The sequence below is a fragment of the Oncorhynchus kisutch genome, linkage group LG11, assembly GCF_002021735.2.
Source record: "Oncorhynchus kisutch isolate 150728-3 linkage group LG11, Okis_V2, whole genome shotgun sequence".
Classification (NCBI taxonomy): domain Eukaryota; kingdom Metazoa; phylum Chordata; class Actinopteri; order Salmoniformes; family Salmonidae; genus Oncorhynchus; species Oncorhynchus kisutch.
This window is the reverse complement of record NC_034184.2, coordinates 13,361,146-13,383,427: the sequence shown is the minus strand read 5'-3', so window position 1 is coordinate 13,383,427 and position 22,282 is coordinate 13,361,146. Positions and strand designations below refer to the sequence as shown.

At 44.5% G+C, this 22,282-nt stretch overlaps 1 protein-coding gene and 1 long non-coding RNA gene across 3 annotated transcripts; one reads left to right on the top strand and one right to left on the bottom strand.

Moving 5' to 3' along the window:
- Window positions 1–57: 57 nt before the first annotated feature.
- Window positions 58–1,000, bottom strand: LOC116376175 (uncharacterized). Its single transcript, XR_004211572.1, has 2 exons — window positions 889–1,000; window positions 58–469 (listed from the first exon to the last, which is right to left on the bottom strand). It is a non-coding gene; the product is annotated as an uncharacterized LOC116376175 (long non-coding RNA).
- Window positions 891–21,375, top strand: gucy2cb (guanylate cyclase 2Cb). Of its 2 annotated transcripts, none has more exons than XM_031835324.1 (27): window positions 891–1,124; window positions 2,719–2,831; window positions 2,929–2,996; window positions 3,380–3,592; window positions 3,837–3,958; window positions 4,080–4,179; window positions 4,514–4,628; window positions 4,751–4,892; window positions 5,654–5,736; window positions 5,822–5,930; window positions 6,360–6,441; window positions 6,626–6,728; window positions 6,821–6,883; window positions 13,876–13,947; window positions 14,115–14,219; window positions 14,302–14,388; window positions 14,612–14,744; window positions 14,966–15,103; window positions 15,328–15,413; window positions 15,512–15,603; window positions 17,485–17,643; window positions 17,804–17,861; window positions 18,959–19,133; window positions 19,310–19,408; window positions 19,519–19,613; window positions 19,743–19,819; window positions 20,739–21,375. In XM_031835324.1, the coding sequence occupies exons 1-27, from the start codon at window positions 917–919 to the stop codon at window positions 20,962–20,964; spliced, it is 3,123 nt and encodes a 1,040-aa protein (XP_031691184.1). In that variant the 5' UTR covers window positions 891–916; the 3' UTR covers window positions 20,965–21,375. The 2 variants fall into 2 exon arrangements, with proteins under 2 accessions (XP_031691184.1, XP_020351279.1); XM_020495690.2 differs by having other exon boundaries at window positions 17,804–17,996.
- Window positions 21,376–22,282: the final 907 nt, after the last annotated feature.

Below are 22,282 nucleotides of genomic sequence, written 5' to 3'. Positions count from 1 at the left end.
TACATGCTGGAATACATTATTATTATTCTCTTTACATCATGACACAGAGGTGGAATGTTTCCGATTTCATTTGGAATAGTTTTATTTTCATATTTACCACTGTAGCAGTACAAATGACATTTTATAGAAATTATTTAGCCTTCCCTGGCCCCCAGTAATTCCCACTGCCCCATAGGCCTACATGCCCTCTACAGGCCTATGGCTGTGTACTGGACTGTGTGTATTGTGGTTGTGTGATGTGCAGGGTTAAGGGCAATTCAGAAAGCAAACCCAATTCCAGTGTACTTCTTGAACTGACTGGAATTGACACGATCCCTGATGATGTGAAGTGTGTGTGATTATTGGTTTTGATGGACCTTGGAACAATGGTGAGAAGGTTATTATTGTCTGACCACCTCCCTCAGGCTGTGTGTTGATTCCAGTTGTTCATTAACAGGTGCGTTAGGAAAGCACACGTGAGTTGCCAAATCTAAGAGGAACAAAGCAGGTGTGTAAATCCACATATCTTTTTTTTAAAACAAAGCAGTCAAGTCATAGTCAGTCATTACATTTAAAAAAAACATTGGGACATTCTGAGAGCTACATTTTCATAGCCTTCATAGGTTTTTGCACACAGATTTTATGTTTTCTTTTCAAACTGGAAAAAGTGTCTGGACTGAATGGAACATATGAAAGGAATATAGCGTCAGAATATTGAGATATTTGGAATACAGAATCAAAAGGGGTGACAAGTAACAATCTTTTTTGTTAAGTTTGAACTTTTTGGAATTAGTAGAACATTTCTGGCAATTGGATTTTGCCAACCCACAGCTCAAATGCCTTGTAATTGAACATCTCAAAAGAATTGACAAGAGAACAAGCCGTCGAGGCTGGAAAATCCAGACTCACTTTGTGAAAAGTTGTTACAGTCCTCAGAATGGCTTATAGAGGTTTGTCGCTGTGGGTCTGCTGGCTGGTGCTGATCGTAGGACGATGCGAGGCGACCTATCCACCATGTCTGGATGGAATCATGATGAACGTGGTTCTGCTGGATGACGACGTCTCTCCCTGGAGTATGAAGTTTGTCCGTGGTGCTGTGGAACGTGCGATACAGCACGACGCTGAACTCACCTGCTGTCCAAATGGTAAATGGAATCAGAATTGTACAACTGCAAATGAATAGTGAGATGACACAAGGTTGCTGGTTCATGTCCAACTGTGGCTGATCCCCCCCTTAATTGGTAGTATGCAAGCACTAATAGGGCAGGATATAAAACAACAACAACATAGGTTTTTAGGGGTATTCAACCAGGGTACTGCAGGGAGTCTACTAATTACACTCACTGGAGCATAGCCGCTGGAAGTAGGGGTGCTGAGCTCTGATAAATCAGAATTATAAAAGTAGTGTAAAGGGGGCCTTTACATCAATAAGTGCAACGTTTTGGGCAAAGACACAAACATCCACATCAAATTAAATATTTTTATTTTTCAAATAACATTAGAACAACCACTTTTTGTGCAGTATTCATTTACCATCCTTACAAACTACTTAATGTAAATGTACATTACTGTATTATACATAGGCTGGTGGTCATCTAGGTTTGTACCTGTAGGCTTTCCATCACCATGAAGAATAACAATGCACAATACAGTAAATGAGTATATTGAGACATCAAGTGGTTTGTGATGATGTGATGTGATGGTGTGGCTCAGTTGGTAGAGCATGGTGCTTGCAATGTTAGGGTTGTGGGTTCCATTCCCACAGGGGACCAGTGTGAAAATGTGGCTCTGGTTGAATGAATAGACCGTTTCAGTTTTCACATATAAATAAATTGCATTTGCAAAGAATTTCCACAAGTATTATCAGATCAACTGTTTTGTACAGATAATTATCAGACTCAAGTTACAAATGCTCGTAAACACTCAAACATTTAGTACATTTTTTAAAACACAAAAGTAGTGCACTGGGCCTTTACTAGTCCTCCTTCAGTGCGGGCAAAAATCCCCCCCACTCCTCGCACCCCCACCCCAATCTACTTCCTGCAAGTGCCGCTGGCTGCTGGCAAGCTTTCTTGACTTGGACATTCATTTTTGCCAACACATTGCTAACCTTTGTTTAACCAGCTAAACAGCTGCTATTAGTGAACATGTGTTTGGAGATACCGTTGTAGTTAAAAAAATAATAATAATGATAATATAAAAATAAAATAATTCTACACCTGCATTGCTTGCTGTTTGGGGTTTTAGGCTGGGTTTCTGTACAGCACTTTGAGATATCAGCTGATGTACGAAGGGCTATATAAATAAATTTGATTTGATTTTGATTTGATTTGATATTGGTCTCATACTCGTATTTTTAAATGTTATCGCAGGTGCAGCGAAATGCTATTAGTCTATGTTAGAGTTTACACTTCTTGCAATTATAATGTTGGGAATGGGGAGGTTGATTAACAAATCTATTAATAAAAACATGTTTATTACTTGACCTTGCCATTGTCATTCACCAGATGATAAGAGAAGACATGGGAAAAAACATGTTTTGCTAACATATGATGGGGGTCCCTGGGCAGGGGTCCCTGAGCAAGAAAAGGTTGAAGAGCCCTGGTTTATAAGGATATCCTAGGCCTACACTGTGTTATAGCTGTCATTAAGTGTTGATGTTCTTTGGCTTAATCACTATCTGTGGGTCCACAATCTGTGTTTTCATCATTATGGTGTATTGGCACTGTCTTTGCCAAGGAGTGAAGCGCAACCTGACTGCCAACTTTCGAGGGCTCGAGACTAGTTTGTACAGCAATAAAGGCTGTCGAAGCAGCACCTGTGAGGTGGTGGAGACCGTGAAGAACCTAAATGTGAGTGTTAACCACCTCACACACGCACGCAGAAACACAAACACATACTGTGTCGCTCAAATATTCACATATCTAAGCTGCTTCTCCTCTGTTTTAGAGGACAGGGGAGGTGGGCTGTGCTCTCCTGGGGCCCACCTGCACCTATGCAACCTTTCAGATGGTTGAGTAAGTGTGGATTTGATATGATTTGTGTTGTTGTGACACCATATCCCTTTCTATCCCTTTTACTTACCTCTATATATCGCTCTCTCTCTCTCTCTCTCTCACTCTCTCTCTCTCTTTCTCTCTCTCTCTCTCTCTCTCTCTCTCTCTCTCTCTCTCTCACACCCCTCTCTCTCTCTCTCTCTCACACCCCTCTCTCTCTCTCTCTCTCTCTCTCTCTCTCTCACACCCCTCTCTCTCTTTCCCTCCCTTTCTCCTTGTCTCTCTCTCTTTCCCCCCCTCCCTCCCTCCTCCTAACTCTCTATCTCTTTTGCACCTCTCTCTCTCTCTCTCTCTCTCGCTTTCTCTCTCTCTCCCTCACACTCTACCCTCTATCTATGTGTCAGTCTTGAGGTTGGTCTGGAGCTCAAAATGCCCATCATCTCAGCAGGCAGCTTTGCTCTGTCCTGTGACTACAAAGAATATCTGACTCGCATACTTCCCCCCGCACGCAAGATCTCCACCTTCTTCATCAAGTTTTGGGACTTCAACAATGATATCAAACCCAAGTGGTCCACAGCCTCCCTCTATAAGAAGCAGAACACTGAGGACTGCTTCTGGTGAGTGAGTCACTTGTGAGTCGCTTGTGAGTCGCCTGTGAGTTCCTTTTGAGTCACAGGTGTCCTGACTTGTTTGTGTAATTATGATGGAAAAGGGTGACGGTGGATATGAATTAGACATGTGATTCTGTATGCTAATCTAATGGACATTTAGATGACTTTGAGATGATTTATTTGTGTTTATTATATTTGCTTAGATGTGATGTTGATACTGATGTCATGGTATCTGCCCATCCCTCTTCAGGTATATCAATGCACTGGGTACAGCTTCAGCCCACTTTTCCTTACACATAAAAAAAACAAACGTCATAAGCAAAGCAGAGGACCTTAGAAAGGAATTAAGCTCCAAAAATAGGACAAGTAATTGTAAGTAAGCCCACAACATCTAACAAATCGGGAGCATTTGCACATACTGTCGACAGGGCAGTGAACAGATACCAACAGTCTCCATTTCTATTTCATTGACTCTCTCCTCTTCACTGTGCAGTGTTCATAGTGTGTGGGACACCAGAAGACATCGTGGACCTGAAGAATGGAACTATAGAGGATGATCCTAGTGTTGTTTTCATCCTGATCAATCTTTACAAGTTAGTCCTCTCTCTCTCGGTGTGTCTCTGTGTCTCTCCCCCTCTCTCCCTCGCCATCCTCACCACCTACAACATGTTCGCTGCTGACTACTCGGTGGGTAGAGGGGTGTGTACGTGTGTGTGCACGTGTGTGTGAGAGCCTTACAGCTCTTGATTTGGGTCTGGTGAACTGCAATGCTCTCGCTCTCCCCAGTCTGTTATTTGTCTTTGTGTTTTCATTTTTCCTTGTAAAAAGTTCAGAAAGGTTTAATATTGTAATCGCCATGCTTCAGGGAGTGTTTGAGAGCACCAGTGTTTTCAGTGTCATTGACAATGAACCCATGACTCCACACAGTGATAAGTACTACACCAATAAGTCCTCTATCCCTGCTATGAAGAACGTGTTGGTTCTCACCATGCCCAACACTAGGAACTATACTGTGGACACAGACCTGGGCAACAACGTGATGGTGAGACTCCCTGCTGGGTTGAGGCCCCGTCTATCATTGTACTCTGAGGTGTCCTATTCATCCTTTTCCCGATATTGTGTACTACTTTTGACCAGGGCCCAATAAATCTGCCTTCTGTCCAGATGAATGACTATATGGCAGCGTACCATGATGCAGTGCTGATGTTTGGTCAGGTGATGAGGAAGCTCTGGAACAAGCCTGAGTCTGAGCTCAACCCCATGGAGGTAGTCAACATCAACCACTTCAGAAACGTTTCCTTTGACGGTAAGAGACCAAGAAGCAACACATCAAGCTGTGTGGCCTGGAGATGTGGCCACCTGTGTGTGTGTGTGTGTGTATACATGTGTGTAGTAGTGGTGCGCTGGTCAGCTGTTTGTTCATCCACACACGCCCACAATTGGTAATAACCCATCCACAACCGCCTGATAAAGTGAAAAAAAGGAGGGTCCCCACCCGACCTTAACCCGCAAATATAGAAAATGCGTTGTAGGCCACAGTCAGACACAGCGGAAACAATTTTTCGACAGTGGGTGCAGTTTTATGACATTGGCTTTAGCTAGCCCAGATAGGTTCCCAATCTCCCAACTAGCTATCAAGAAGCCATTTCAGTGGTTCCACTAGATACCTCAGCCACAAAGCCATATTGTAAAAATTCATTTTTTATTTATTTATTTGTCTTAATTTAAGATTAGGTGTAAGGTTAGCAGTTTGGTTAAGGTTAGGGTTATGTTTAGGTTTCAGTTTAAAATCAGATTTTAAGAACAGAAGTTGTAGACATAGGCAGTGTTTATGACTTTGTGGCTGTAGTAACTAATGATGACCCCATTTCAGTTTATCAATGCAGACTGCAGGAAAAAGCTCTTCCAGGTGTTTGAAAAACGCAGAATTCTTCACCCCTCAGCCATCCTCACGTATTTTGTGCCCCCTCAGATTTTTGGGGTGCATGACGCACGCCCCTGTCTGTGTGTGTGTGTGTGTGTGTGTAGTTCTGTGTAGTGTAGTTCTGTGTATGTGTTTCCATGCAGGCATTGCAGGCCACTACAAGCTGGATGACTATGGGGACAGAGATGTGAATTTTTCAGTCATTTACACTACCACTGACAACAAGGTAGGTCAGCTATCATGCATATCATATGATTCTATTGTGTCAAAGTGAATGTTTTAACATAAGTCCTCTCCTGTCTCCTCCGCAGTATGAAACTTTATTTATATTCAACACCGTCTACAACTACACCAAGGTCGTTAACAGTAACCCATCATTCATCTGGGGCAGAAGCCTCCCAGATGACGCTCCATCCCAGCGTATGTGCTCAAACACACTCTCACACACACACACACACACACACACACACACACACACACACACACACACACACACACGACTCAACTTGTGCATCTGAGTCTGGCTTGTTTTTCCCTAATTCATGAGCCACAGCCGTTGTGACTGGCTTAGTTGGCAGCATTAACGGATCATTAGCTGTCATTCCTGATAGATATGGGACAATCCAGTACAGAACCGGTGTGGAGGGATCAAACTCCAGATTCAATGTACACTAATACCAACTCAATTACCCCCTGGCCTGAACACTCATTGAGACATTTTACAGTTCTGACGCAGTCCTTTTTATTGGTCTGCTCATCGTATCATAGACGTAGTAATGCCCGAGCGAAACCGTGTGTGTGTGTGTGCGTGCGTGCCTAGGTCTAACTAGTGCGGTGTGCCCCCCGCAGGTCTGAAGGCGCATGCTATCATTGTCATTGTGTTAGCTGTCACTGTGGTGGGGGTGGCTACCATCGCTTTCATCTTCTACAGGTAAGAGTTAGATAACAGATAGCAGCGCAGTGTGAGAGAGGTCTCGCTCATAGAAATATAATTACTAGAACAGGGGTATGGGGTTCCAGCCATCACATATAATTTACTTGAATGGGGATCTCCATTCAAGTAATTATATTTCAATGAGGGAGACCTCTCATACTTTGCTGCTATTTGTTACCAGGAGGAACAAGAGAGAGCGCCGGCTGAGGAAGAGATGGTCACACATGCACTCTGACCTCATCACCCCGCTGGAGTACAATGAACGCAGCCTGGTCTCCCTCAAGGTCAGCTTGTCATCAGTGTGCGATAACCCCTGAAAGTTAAGTCACATACTCCAGTACGTCTTCTAACCTGTCTCTGTCTGTTTGTTTGTCAGATTGACGAAGACCACAGAAAAAACACAAGTTATAATATCCACCAAGGACGCTATGACAAAAAGGTAACTCAAACTTTTGCATAAAACCACCAGAGCCGTAAATATACTATACAGTATACAGTACCAGTCAAAAGTATTACTGGGTATTACTGATAAGCCAGTGACTCAGCCCCTGTAATAGGGTTAGAGGCAGAGAATCCCAGTGGAAAGAGGGGAACCGGCCAGGCAGAGACAGCAAGGGCGGTTCGTTGCTCCAGAGCCTTTCCGTTCACCTTCCCACTCCTGGGCCAGACTACACTCAATCATATGACCCACTGAAGAGATGAGTCTTCAGTAAAGACTTAAAGGTTGAGACCGAGTTTGCGTCTCTGACATGGGTAGGCAGACCGTTCCATAAAAATGGAGCTCTATAGGAGAAAGCCCTGCCTCCAGCTGTTTGCTTAGAAATTCTAGGGACAATTAGGATTAAAGGGACAATTAGGAGGCCTGCGTCTTGTGACCGTAGCGTACGTGTAGGTATGTACGGCAGGACCAAATCAGAGAGATAGGTAGGAGCAAGCCCATGTAATGCTTTGTAGGTTAGCAGTAAAACCTTGAAATCAGCCCTTGCTTTGACAGGAAGCCAGTGTAGAGAGGCTAGCACTGGAGTAATATGATCACATTTTTTGGTTCTAGTCAGGATTCTAGCAGCCATATTTAGCACCAACTGAAGTTTATTTAGTGCTTTATCCGGGTAGCCCGGAAAGTAGAGCATTGCAGTAGTCTAACCTAGAAGTGACAAAAGCATGGATACATTTTTCTGCATCATTTTTGGACAGAAAGTTTCTGATTTTTGCAATGTTATGTAGATGGAAAAAAGCTGTCCTTGAAATGGTCTTGATATGTTCTTCAAAAGAGAGATCAGGGTCCAGAGTAACGTCGAGGTCCTTCACAGTTTTATTTGAGACGACTGTACAACCATTAAGATTAATTGTCAGATTCAACAGAAGATCTCTTTGTTTCTTGGGACCTAGAACAAGCATCTCTGTTTTGTCCGAGTTTAAAAGTAGAAAGTTTGCAGCCATCCACTTCCTTATGTATGAAACACATGCTTCTAGCAAGGGCAATTTTGGGGCTTCACCATGTTTCATTGAAATGTACAGCTGTGTGTCATCCACATAGCAGTGAAAGTTAACATTATGTTTTCGAATAACATCCCCAAGAGGTAAAATATATAGTGAAAACAATAGTGGTTCTAAAACGGAACCTTGAGGAACACCGAAATTTACAGTTGATTTGGATTTGACAGATAAGATCTAAACCAGGCCAGAACTTGTCCGTGTAGACCAATTTGGGTTTCCAATCTCTCCAAAAGAATGTGGTGATCGATGGTATCAAAAGCAGCACTAAGGTCTAGGAGCACGAGGACAGATGCAGAGCCTCGGTCCGATGCCATTCAAATGTAATTTACCACCTTCACAAGTGCCGTCTCAGTGCTGTGATGGGGTCTAAAACCAGACTGAAGCATTTCGTATACATTGTTTGTCTTCAGGAAGGCAGTAAGTTGCTGCGCAACAGCCTTTTCAAAAAATTTTGAGAGGAATGGAAGATTCAATATAGGCCGATAGTTTTTTATATTTTCTGGGTCAAGGTTTGGCTTTTTCAAGAGAGGCTTTATTACTGCCACTTTTAGTGAGTTTGGTACACATCCGGTGGATAGAGAGCCGTTTATTATGTTCAACATAGGAGGGCCAAGCACAGGAAGCAGCTCTTTCAGTAGTTTAGTTGGAATAGGGTCCAGTATGCAGCTTGAAGGTTTAGAGGCCATGATTATTTTCATCATTGTGTCAAGAGAGTTCCCACATATGCTGAGCACTTGTTGGCTGCTTGTCCAACTCATCGTTAAGTTTTCCCTTGATTCCCTTGGTCTCCCAATCCCTGCCGCTGAAAAACATCCCCACAGCATGATGCTGCTGCCACCACCATGCTTCACCATAAGGATGGTGCCAGGTTTCTTCCAGAAGTGATGCTTTGCATTCAAGCCAAAGAGTTCAATCTTGGTTTCATCAGACCAGATAATCTTGTTTCTCATGGTCTGAGAATCCTTTAGGTGCCTTTTGGCAAACTTCACGTGGGCTGTCATGTGCCTTTTACTGAGGAGTGGCTTCCGTCTGGCCACTTTTCCATAAAGGCCTGATTGGTGGAGTGCTGCAGAGATGGTTGTCCTTCTTGAAGTTGATCCCATCTCCACAGAGGAACTCTGGAGCTCTGTCAGAGTGACCATCAGGTTCTTGGTAACTTCCCCAACCAAGGCTCTTCTCCCACGATTGCTCAGTTTGACGCTGTGGCCAGCTCTAGGAAGAATCTTGGTGGTTCCAAGGCAAATGTGTTCTTGGGGACCTTCAATGCTGCAGAAATGTTTTGCTACCCTTCACCTATTTCATTTTTTTCTTATATATTTTTGCTATTTTACCCCCTTTCCTCCAAATTTCGATCTTGTCTCATCGCTGCAACTACCCAACGTGCTTGGGAGGCGAAGGTTGAGTAATGCGACTTCCAAAACATGACCCGCAAAACCACACTTCTTAACACCCTCCCCCTTAGCCAGCCACATTGATTCGGAAGGGTTGGGTTAAATGTGGAAGACACATTTCAGTTGAATGCATTCAGTTGTACAACTGACTAGGTATCCCCTTTCCTTTCCCAATGTGTCAGAGGAATCATTGTTCAACTGACGACAAGGAGTTGCTACAGCGCGATGAGCCATGTAAAGCCCCCCCAGGCCAAACACTCCCCTAACCTGGACGATGCTGGGCCAATTTTGCGCCGCCCTATGGGACTCCTGATCATGGCTAGTTGTGACACATCCTGGGATCGAACCCAGGTCTGTAGTGACGCCAGAAGTACTTTGATGCAGTGCCTTAGACCGCTGCGCCACTTGGGAGGCCCACAATTTTTTATGTGTAATACATTTGCAAACATTTCTAAAAACCTGTTTTTGCTTTGTCATCATGGGGTATTGTGTGTAGATTGATGAGGGAAAATATTTATTTAATCCATTTAAAATTAAGTCTGTAATGTAACAAAATGTGGGAAAAGTAAAGGGGTCTGAAAACTTTCACAATGCACTGTATATGTAGGTTCAAGCAACAACCATGGCTCTGGGACTGCTACAGAACCATGTACACTACCGGTCAAATGTTTGGACACACCTACTCATTCAAGGGTTTTTCTTTTTTTTCTACATTGTAGAATAACAGTGAAAACATCACAACTATGAAATAACACATATGGAAACATGTAGTAACCAGAAAAGTGTTAAACAAATCATAATATTTGAGATTCTTCAAAGTAGCCACCCTTTGCCTTGATGACAGCTTTGCACACTCTTGGCATTCTCTGAACCAGCTTCATGAGGTAGTCACTTGGAATGCATTTCAATTAACAGGTGTGTCTTCTTAAAAGTTAATTTGTGGAATTTCTTTCCTTCATAATGCGTTTGAGTCAATCAGTTGTGTTGTGACAAGGTAGGGGTGGTATACAGAAGATAGCCCTATTTGGTAAAAGACCAAGTCCATATTATGGCAAGAACAGCTCAAATAAGCAAAGAGAAATGACAGTCCATCATTACTTTAAGACATGAAGGTCAGTCAATACGTTGAAAGTTTCTTTCAAAAACGTTGAAAGTTTCTTCAAGTGCAGTCGCAAAAACCATCAAGCGCTATGATGAAACTGGATCTCATGAGGACCGCCACAGGAAAGGACCCAGAGTTATAACTGCTGCAGAGGATAAGTTCATTACCAGCCTCAGAAATTGCAGCCCAAATAAATGCTTCACAGAGTTCAAGAAAAAGACACATCTCAGCATCAACTGTTCAGAGGAGACTGCGTGAATCAGGCCTTTATGGTTGAATTCCTGCAAAGAAACCACTATTAAAGGACACTGATAAGGAGAGACTTCCTTGGGCCAAGAAACACGAGCAATGGACATTAGACTGGTGGAAATGTGTCCTTTGGTCTAGGTTCCAAATTGGAGATGTTTGGTTCCAACTGCCGTGTCTTTGTGAGACGCGGTGTGGGTGAACGGATGATCTCCACATGTGTATTTCCCAGAGGAGGTGGTGTTATGGTGTGGGAGTGCTTTGCTGTTGACACTGTCTGTAATTGATTTAGAACTGAAGGCACACTTAACCAGCATGGCTACCAGCATTCGGCAGCGATACACCATCCCATCTGGTTTGGGCTTAGTGGGACTATCATTTATTTTTCAAATCAAAATCAATACAAATTTGATTGGTCACATGGTTAACAGATGTTAATGCGAGTGTAGTGAAATGCTTGTGCTTCTAGTTCCGGCAGTGCAGTAATATCTAACAATTCCCCAACAAGAACCAAATACACACAAATCTAAAGGGGTGAATGAGAATATGTACATAAGTATATGGATGACCGATGGCCGAGGGGCATAGGCAAGGTGCAGTAGATGGTATAAAATACAGTCTATAAACTCAGCAAAAAAATAAACGTCCTCTCACTGTCAACTGCATTTATTTTCAGCAAACTTAACATGTGTAAATATTTGTATGAACATAACAAGATTCAACATCTGAGACATAAACTGAACAAGTTCCACAGACATGTGACTAACAAAAATGAAATAATGTGTCCCTGAACAAAGGAGGGGTCCAAATCAAAAGTAACAGTCAGTATCTGCTGTGGCCACCAGCTGCATTAAGTACTGCAGTGCATCTCCTCCTCATGGACTGCACCAGATTTTCCAGTTCTTGCTGTGAGATGTTACCCCACTCTTCCACCAAGGCACCTGCAAGTTCCCAGACATTTCTGGGGTGAATGACCCTAGCCCTTACCCTCCGATCCAACAGGTCCCAGACGTGCTCAATGGGATTGAGATCCGGGCTCTTCACTGGCCATGGCAGAACACTGACATTCCTGTATTGCAGGAAATCATGCACAGAACGAGCAGTATGGCTGGTGGCATTGTCATGCTAGAGAGTCATGTCAGGATGAGCCTGCAGGAAGGGTACCACATGAGGGAGGAGGAAGTCTTCCCTGTAACGCACAGCGTTGAGATGACAACAAACTCAGTCCAATGATGCTGTGACACACCGCCCCAGACCATGATGGACCCTCCACCTCCAAATCCATCCCGCTCCAGAGTACAGGCCTCGGTGTAACGCTCATTCCTTCGACGATAAACGCGAATCCGACTATCAACCCTGGTGAGACAAAACCGTGACTCATCAGTGAAGAGCACTTTTTTGCCAGGCCTGTCTGGTCCAGCGACTGTGGGTTTTGCCCATAGGCGACGTTGTTGCCGGTGTTGTCTGGTGAGGACCTGCCTTACAACAGGCCTACAAGCCCTCAGTCCAGCCTCTCTCAGCCTATTGTGGACAGTCTGAGCACTGATGGAGGGATTGTGCGTTCCTGGTGTAACTTGGGCAGTTGCTGTTGCCATCCTGTACCTGTCCCGCAAGTGTGATGTTCGGATGTACCAATCCTGTGCAGGTGTTGTTACACATGGTCTGCCACTGCGAGGATGATCAGCTGTCTGTCCTGTCTCCCTGTAGCGCAGTCTTAGGCGTCTCACAGTACGGACATTGCAATTTATTGCCCTGGTCACATCTGCAGTCCTCATGCCTACTTGCAGCATGCCTAAGGCACATTCACGCAGATGAGCAGGGACCCTGTACATCTTTCTTTTGGTGTTTTCAGAGTCAGTAGAAAGGCCTCTTTAGTGTCCTAAGTTTTCATAACTGTGACCTTAATTGCCTACCGTCTGTAAGCTGTTAGTGTCTTAACGACCGTTCCAGAGGTGTATGTTCATGAATTGTTTATGGTTGGAAGCATGGAAAACAGTGTTTAAACTCTTTACAATGTTACAAAGTTATTTGTATTTTTTAAAGTGACTAGTGATCAATTTATTAAAGTGCCCAGTGATTGGGTCTCAATGTAGGCAGCAGCCTCTCTGAGTTAGTGATTGCTGATTAGCATTCTGATGGCCTTGAGATAGAAGCTTTTTTTCAATCTCTCGGTCCCAGCTTTGATGCACCTGTACTGACCTCGACTTCTGGATGACAGCGGTGTGAACAGGCAGTGGCTCGGTTGGTCAATGTCCTTGATGATCTTTTTGGCTTTCCTGTGACATCGGGTGCTGTAGGTGTCATGGAGGGCAGGTAGTTTGCCCTCTGTGATGCGTTGTGCAGACCGCACCACCCTCTGGAGAGCCTTGCGGTTGAGGGCGGTACAGTTGCCGTACCAGGCGGTGGTACAGCCCAACAGGATGCTCTCGACTGTGCATCTGTAAAAGTTTGTCAGTGTTTTGGGTGACAAGCCAAATTTCTTTAGCTTCCTGAGGATGAAGACGCTCTGCTGCGCCTTCTTCACCACGCTGTCTGTGTGGGTGGACCATTTCAGTTTGTCCGTGATGTGTACGCCCAGGAACTTAAAACTTTCCACCCTCTCCACTGCTTTCCCTTCGTTGTGGATAAGGGGGTGTTCCCTCTGCTGTTTCCTGAAGTCCACGATCATCTCCTTTGCTTTGTTGACGTTGAGTGAGAGGTTGTTTTCCTGACACCACACTCTGAGTGCCCTCACCTCCTCCCTGTAGGCTGTCTCGTCGTTGTTGGCGATCAGCCCCACTACTGTTGTGTCGTCTGCAAACTTGATGATTGAGTTAGAGGCGCGCATGGCCAAGCAGTCGTGGGTTAACAGGATAATGACCTAACACATCTCCAGGTTGTGTACTGGCATATTGACCAAGAAGGAAAGTGATGGAGTGCTGCATCAGTGGTCTTGTCAGGTGTATTGTAGTCTCATGTTGCCAGACTCCATAGACTCGTCAAGTCCTTCACTTTGACACTTGAAGCAGGATCTTGAGGGAGCTGGATATGGAAGTCAGATGCATTGAGTCTATTGTTGTTGTCATGGTGATGAAGGTCAGGTGTACTGACTCAACTGCTGTTGTCATGGTTTCGGAGGTCAGGTGTACTAATTCTCCTGTTGTCATGGTGATAGAGGTCAGTGTACTAATGCTACGGTTGTTGTCATGGTTTCAGATTGTGATCCTGAAGGAGTTGAACCATTCGGACTGGAACTTTAATGAGAGTCAGAGGATAGAACTCAACTCGGTGAGTCATCGATTACACAGCAAGTCTGTCAACGTAGTGTAGGCTACTTAAGTGTATCAAGTATGCATTTTTATGTGTGTTCATGTGGTATCTTATTATTTTTGTTTTTGTATTAGATTTGATTATAACTCCTATTACTTATCATACCTATCCTTCCTGATTTACAGCTTTTGCGTATTGACTACTACAACCTGACTAAGTTCTACGGCACAGTCAAGTATGATCATGGTGTGTTTGGGGTGTTCGAGTACTGTGAGAGAGGATCCCTAAGGGTGAGAAACACACACGCAAACGGCCACATGCATGCACACACGCATGCACACACACACTTTGACTTTTCATCCTCTTCCTCAGTATGTGCTGAATGACAAGATCTCGTACCCGGAGGAAACCTTCATGGACTGGGAGTTTAAGATCTCTGTCATGTACGACATCGCTAAGGTGAGCTGGCAACAACTCTAGTCTGCTGTTGGTTTGTATGAGCTCAGAAGATGTCAACTCAAGATGACCTGTGAGATGACCTGACCCCAAGCTGGAACCTTAGACAAGAATTTTGATCTAGTCAATATTGATATACATTTCTGAAAGTGCTTCGATCCGTTTGGCAACATTGAGTCATTAAAATACAGTAAGTTGAAAGACAAAACCTCCTTCATCTCCACAGGGTATGTCCTACCTCCACTCCAGTGACATCCAGGTCCACGGCCGTCTCAAGTCCACTAACTGTGTGGTGGACAACCGCATGGTGGTCAAGATCACTGATTTTGGCTGCAACACCATTCTAGACCCAGGCAGAGGTAGGAACTATTTCTCCTGTAGGTCTAGCTTGCTAGCATAGTTAGCATTCATGCCATACACATCCCTTGAGGTCTGTCTGTATTAGGATATGTCCTCTTATTTTTTTTAGCTACTTTCTTTTACCTATCCTCCCCTATCCCGTATCCCCTCACTCTATTCTCCATCCTTCCACTCCCTTCTCCCCCCCCCCCCCCTTTATCTGGCCCTCTCTATCCATCAGACCTGTGGACAGCTCCAGAGCACCTGCGTAGACAGGGGATCTCCCAGAAGGGGGATGTCTACAGTTTTGCCATTATCGCCCAGGAGATAGTTCTCAGGAGGAGCACCTTTTACACCCAGGCCTGCTCCGACCGCGCAGGTAAAACACATTCATATATAACACTTTATATAGAAACTTGCAACAGAATCAATGCATCAGTTTCACTATACTGTAGTCACCCTTGTTTAGAATTTGTCACTTTGATGTGGTGCTGCATTTAATTCTGGGGAATTATTGACCCCCCAAATGTAGCATTGTTCAGTTGAGTGCCACGTAGGGTAGCAGAAAAACAAGACGCTCACATGTTGTTCTGTCTTCATCAGAAAAAATGGCCAGAGTGCAATACCCCAGCGAAATCTATTTCAGACCTGATCTGAATGTTGAGACTGCAGGAGAAAAGGATTTGGAGGTAAGATTGCCGTTTGTTTAAGTGAGAGTGAGAGAGTGAGAGTGAGAGACAGAGACAGACACTAAAATCCACTTGTGTTTTTTCTTTCATGCCCACAGATGTACATGCTGATGAAGATGTGCTGGGATGAGGACCCAGAGCGAAGGCCTGACTTTAAGAAGATAGAGAGCTCACTGGGGAAGATATTCAGGTACCAGCTACCTACTTTTATCTCTATTTTATTGGATAGAGCTAAACACTTGCCAGGGCATTTTATCAGAAAATTGTAGAATCAAATCAAATTTTACTGGTCACATTCACATGCTTAGCAGATGTTAATGCGAGTGTAGCGAAATGCTTGTGCTTCTAGTTCCGACAGTGCAGTAATATCTAACAAGTAATCTAACAATTTCGCAACAACTACCTTAAACACACAAGTGTAAAGTGTAAAGGGATGATGCACCTGTACTGACCTCGACTTCTGGATCATAGCGGGGTGAACAGGCAGTGGCAGCCCTGCGAGAGTTAACACGTTTAAATGCTTTACTCATGTTGGCCACATGTTGGCCACGAGCAAAGAAGTTGTTTAATTTGTTTGGGAGCGAGGCGTCGGTGTCCGCGATAGGGCTGGTTTTCTTTTTGTAATCCGTGATTGACTGTAGACCCTGCCACATATGTCTCGTGTTTGAGCCATTGAATTCCGACTGTACTTTGTCTCTATACTGACGCTTTGCTTGTTTGATTGCCTTGTGGAGGGAATAGCTACACTGTTTGTATTCAGTCCTGTTTCTGGTCGCCTTGCCATGATTAAAAGCAGTGGTTCGCTCTTTCAGTTTTGCGCGAATGCTGCCATCAATTCACGGTTTCTGGTTAGGGAAGGTTTTAATAGTCAACGTGGGTACAAAATCACCAATGCACTTGATAATAAACTCGCTCCCTGAGTCAGTGTATACATCAATGCTGTCTGGGGCTATCCGGAACATAACCCAGTCCACGTGATCAAAGCAATCTTGAAGCGTGGAATCCGATTGGTCGGACCAGTGTTGAACAGACCTGAGCACGGGCGTTTCCTGTTTTAGTTTCTGTCTATAGGCAGGGAGCAACAAAATGGAGTCGTGGTCAGATTTGCCGAAAGGAGGGCGGGGGAGGGCTTTGTATGCGTCGCGGAAGTTATAGTAGCAATGATCCAGAATTCTGCCAGCTCGAGTCGCGCATTCGATATGCTGATAAAATTTAGGGAGCCTTGTTTCCAGATTAGCTTTTTAAAATCACCAGCTAAAATAAATGCAGCCTCAGGATATATGGTTTCCAGTTTACATAGAGTTCAGTGAAGTTCTTTCAGGGCCATCCAGGTATCTGCTTGAGAGGATATACACGGCCGTGACTATAATTTAAGAGAATTATATTGGAAGATAATGCGGTCGGCATTTGACTAAGGAATTCTAGGTCAGGTGAACAAAAGGATTTGTGTTCCTGTATGTTGTTATGATCACACCACAAATCGTTAATCATGAGGCATACACCCCCGCCCTTCTTCTTACCAGAGAGATGTTAGTTTCTGTCTGCGCGATGCGTGAAGAAACCGGGTAGCTTGTTCGTTATTACTGCATTGTCGGAACTAGAAGCACAAGCATTTCGCTACACTCGCATTAACATCTGCTAACCATGTGTATGTGACAAATAAATTTGATTTGATTTAGCTGTACCGACTCTGATAACATATCCTGAGTGAGCCATGTTTCCATGAAACAGAGAATGTTACAATCTCTGATGTCTCTCTGGAAGGCAACCCTTGCTCGAATTTCGTCTATCTTGTTGTCAAGAGACTGGACATTGTACAAAGATGGTAAAATATCTCTGTAACATAATAAATGGTCAAAATGGAGTTGTAGAGGTATGAGTGAGAGGGAGCATGGTTATGGTTTGCAGTGCTTCAAAATAACATTCATATTTAATTACTGTAGAGAGACATTTGAGAAACAGCTCACAAGGGCAACACCTACAAGGGCAACACCACCTGGAAAAGTGGTGTGTGTGTGTATGCGTGTATGTGTGTGTGTGTATGACTGATCCTTTCTTCTGTTCTTCACAGTAACCTGCACAACCAAGCTAATGAGAGTTACATGGACAACCTGATCCGTCGTCTACAGATGTACTCCAGGAACCTGGAGCATCTGGTGGAGGAGAGGACGGCGCTGTACAAGGCTGAGAGAGACAGGGCCGACTGCCTCAACTTTATGCTGCTGCCTGGGTCAGTCAACAACAACAACAAAAATAAACATATCCAAACACAATTCAATGCTCCTGTTGTTTTATTAAGTGCAATGTTTTGACCAGAAGGTCTTTGCCAGACTGCACAACCAGAAAACCACTTTAAGACCAGCAAATTACTTCTCTCCATCTCTCTCCAGTCCTGTGGTGCGTTCTCTGAAGGAGACGGGCATTGTGGAGCCGGAGCTGTTTGAGGAGGTAACGGTGTACTTCAGCGACATTGTGGGCTTCACCACCCTGTGCCAGTACAGCACCCCCATGGAAGTGGTGGACATGCTCAACGATATCTACAAGGGATTCGACTGCATCCTCGACCACCACGATGTATACAAGGTTAGGTTAGGGTTGTGGTTTAGGTTAGGGATAGGGTTAGTGTTGTGGGTTAGGGTTAGGGTTGTGGTTGAAACTAGGGTTGAGGGTTAGGGTTGTGGTTGAAGCTAGGGTTGAGGGTTAGGGTTGTGGTTTAGGTTAGGGTTTCTGGTTAGGGTTGTGGTGAGAGAGTTGAACTGGGATGTGGACATGAAGCTAGGGTTAGGATTGTGGTTGAGACTAGAATTAGGGTTGTGGTTGAGGCTAGGGTTAGGGTTGTGGTTGACGCTAGGGTTAGGGTTGTGGTTGAGGCTAGGGTTAGGGTTGTGGTTGAGGCTAGGGTTAGGGTTGTGGTTGAGGCTAGGGTTAGGGTTGTGGTTGAGGCTAGGGTTAGGGTTGTAGTTGAGACTAGGGTTAGGGTTGTGGTTGAGGCTGGAATTAGAGTTGTGGTTGAGGCTAGGGTTAGGATTGTGGTTGAGACTAGAATTAGGGTTGTGGTTGAGGCTAGGGTTAGGATTGTGGTTGAGACTAGAATTAGGGTTGTGGTTGAGGCTAGGGTTAGGGTTGTGGTTGAGGCTAGGGTTAGGGTTGTTGTTTAGGCTAGGGTTAGGGTTGTGGTTGAGGCTAGGGCTAGGGTTAGGGTTGTGGTTGAGGCTAGGGTTAGGGTTGTGGTTGAGGCTAGGGTTAGGGTTGTGGTTGAGGCTAGGGTTAGGGTTGTGGTTGAGGCTAGGGTTAGGGTTGTGGTTGAGGCTAGAATTAGGGTTGTGGTTGAGGCTAGGGTTAGGGTTGTGGTTGAGACTAGAATTAGGGTTGTGGTTGAGGCTAGGGTTAGGATTGTGGTTGAGACTAGAATTAGGGTTGTGGTTGAGGCTAGGGTTAGGGTTGTGGTTAGGGTTGTGGTTGAGGCTAGGGTTAGGGTTGTGGTTGAGGCTAGGGTTAGGGTTGTGGTCCAACCAAGTCCAATCTTCCTTTTTGTCCTGTGTCAGGTGGAGACCATAGGTGATGCGTACATGGTGGCGTCGGGGTTGCCGCAGCGGAACGGTAACAGGCACGCGGTGGACATCTCACGCATGGCCCTGGACATTCTGGCATTTATGGGGACCTTCCAGCTCAGACACCTGCCAGGGCTACCTGTGTGGATCCGCATTGGGATGCACTCAGGTACCCCTAGCTCCCCAAGTCCCAATACTGAATTCATGACACCTCCCTCTCTCCTCTCTATATTATCAAGCCTCCTTGGTCTCTGCTCTTTCCTTCTCCCTCCTTCCTGTAACTTTCCTCACTCTTTCTCTCTATCTGTTATCAATACCCCTTTATGCTTACTACTTGTTCCCTAGGCCCCTGTGCAGCAGGAGTGGTGGGGATAAAGATGCCCAGATACTGCCTGTTTGGAGACACAGTCAACACTGCCTCTAGCATGGAGTCAACGGGACATCGTAAGCAGGCTACAGGAACACTAGAGATATCCATACCAACTCTATACAAACAGTTCATATCAGCTGTCATGGCAGGTAAGTAAAATACAACTCTGTCTCTCGCCATCCAGCCCTGAGAATCCACGTCAGTCAGCCCACCATCAGCATCCTACAGAGGACAGACTGCAAGTTTGAGTACGAGAAGAGAGGGGAGACTATCCTCAAGGTATGGACATGGCACATGCCACTTTGCCATTTGTCATGATAGAATCATACAGATTAATTTGTTCTGTATAAGTACTCTTGTCTACTGTGTTGAATATCATAGAAGATTGCGCATGTGTGTGTATGCCAGGGTAAAGGCACAGAGTTGACCTACTGGCTGACAGGTGAAACAGGAGAGGACTACAACCTGCCAACGCCACCGACAGCGTGAGTTATCCTCCTGCTACTGTAAATGCTAACCTATAACTGTACCTCACTGGAGCTACACGTCATATTTACATCTATATTATCAACTTCTACATTCTCTATACTGACGCTTAGCTTGTTTGATTGCCTTGCGGAGGGAATAGCTGCACTGTGTGTATTCAGTCATGTCGCCTTGCCATGATTAAAAGCAGTGGTTCGCGCTTTCAGTTTTTCGCAAATGCTGCCATCAATCCACAGTTTCTGGTTAGGAAAGGATTTAATAGTCACCGTGGGTACAACATCACCGATGCACTTGAAAATAAACTCGGTCACCGAGTCTGCGTATACATCAATGTTGTCTGAGGCTATCCGGAACATATCCCAGTCCACGTGATCGAAGCAATCTTGAAGCGTGGAGTCCGATTGGTCGGACCAGCGTTGAACAGACCTGAGCACGGGCGTTTCCTGTTTTTGTTTCTGTCTATAGGAAGGGAGAAACAAAATGGAGTCGTGGTCAGATTTGCCGAAAGGAGGGCGGAGGAGGGCTTTGTATTCGTCGAGGAAGTTAGAGTAGCAATGATCCAGAATGCTGCCAGCATTCAATATGCTGATAAAATTTAGGGAGCCTTGTTTTCAGATTAGCTTTGTTAAAATCCCCAGCTACAATAAATGCAATAAACTCTATACAAACAGTTCATCAGCTGTCATGGTAGGTGAGTAAATACAACTCTCCATCTAGCCCTGAGAATCCACGTAAATGCTCACCTATACATCTGTACATCACGAGAGCTACACGTCATATTTACATCTATATTATCAACTTCTACATTCTATGTCCTTCTCCATTTGTAGGGTAAACAGAGGTCATTAGAGCTAGATATATATGTTGATCTACCGTATATACTGTAATTAACTCCTACGTTCTTGTCCCTCCCTGCAGGGAGAACTGCCAGCGTCTGCAGCAGGATCTGGCCAAGATGATCCAGGAATGTCTGGACAACCGTTCGCTGGGGTCAGAGGTCATGGAGAAGAGGAATACCCTGTCCATGAAGCAGAGGAGGGCGGGGAGGGACGGAGGGGAGCAGACGGGCGAGGAGGAGGATGACAATGACCAGCCGGCATACCTCCATCTGGCTACCGTCGACAACTTCACTACTTTCTTATAGTTATTTTGATCAGGAGAAATATGGTTATTATTCCAATGTATGTGACCTTAGATTGTGTGAAAACTATCTACATAAGTACATTTGTGGTTCAGTGGTATAATTCTCGCCTGCAACGCGCGAGGCCCGGGTTCAATTCCCGGTAAATGCTTCTACTAAAATCAGAGTTTTTGTTTGTAATTAAACTATTTGTATGTTTTGCCTAGAAAGTTATAGTCGCTAGTGTTTGTATAAGATATAAACTGAATGTTTTAAATAGTTTGTTTGGTTCAAATTGAAAGACTAATTAATTAAACTTAAAATAAGAGCGAAGCGAATTTTGGTGCAAGACGATGTCTGTTCGCTAAATTATCTGTTTGAATAATGTATTGGGAATGGAGTCGTAATTAAAATGCTGAAAGTAAGGAAGAGTTAGTTGCTGTGTTGGCTACTAATTTTCAGTGTAAGTTGTGTTAGAATTTGGATATGTAGACGGGCGAGTCGGTCAAGGATCGATTCAGACAAGGTGGTAAATTGTATGACAAGCTACAGTTTATTCAGAGTGAAGATATCTAGAACAGCGTAATTACGGCTCTCCCGCTGGTTCGTACGGAAACGCAGACGAAGAAGAGGCCGATACAATCAGTACACCACTTATATATAGAACAGAAAGTAGGTTGATTCTGGAAGATCGGATCTTTGGATTGGTTCAGCTGGGGTGTAGTCTGTAGTCTTCCGCCATTGGCTCAGTTGTCTGTCCGTCATCGTAGAATCCTCTTCGGGCATACAACGTTCAGCTACAACGGAGATCATGTGTGTGTGCGCTGGTTTTGGCCATTAGTGTAATGCGGGAGCTATCCTGTAGGGGACCCCACAGGCTCTACTCTGAGTTGTAGCCCCCCATTAACAATAGTTTGGTCACCTACATAAGAAATAGCATTTCTCTACAGTTGCCAGAGGCAGGTAGATTTGGTGTGAAATAACGTAAAACTGCATAATTACGTTGGATACACAATAACGTTACTCAAATTGGTTTGACCGTTGTTCAGGTACACTCTTTTCTGTGCTTCTGGCAGTACACTTTTGATTGAGATATGTTGATTGATGTTGTAAGTTCTATTCAAGGGCCAACATTTGTGATAAATTGGCGTTTGGGTTATCGAACCCGTACTACTGCTGCTACAGACAGCCAACAATCATTTGCAATTCATTGAAAGTCGCTGCGGCTTGGGCTGGGCTGAGCGCCTGTTACTGACAACACTTACAATGCACTTTTGTCGCCACGGCAATGATGTTGTGACTGAGGGTGACAGAGAACATTGTTTGTGTCATGCTTTGAGTC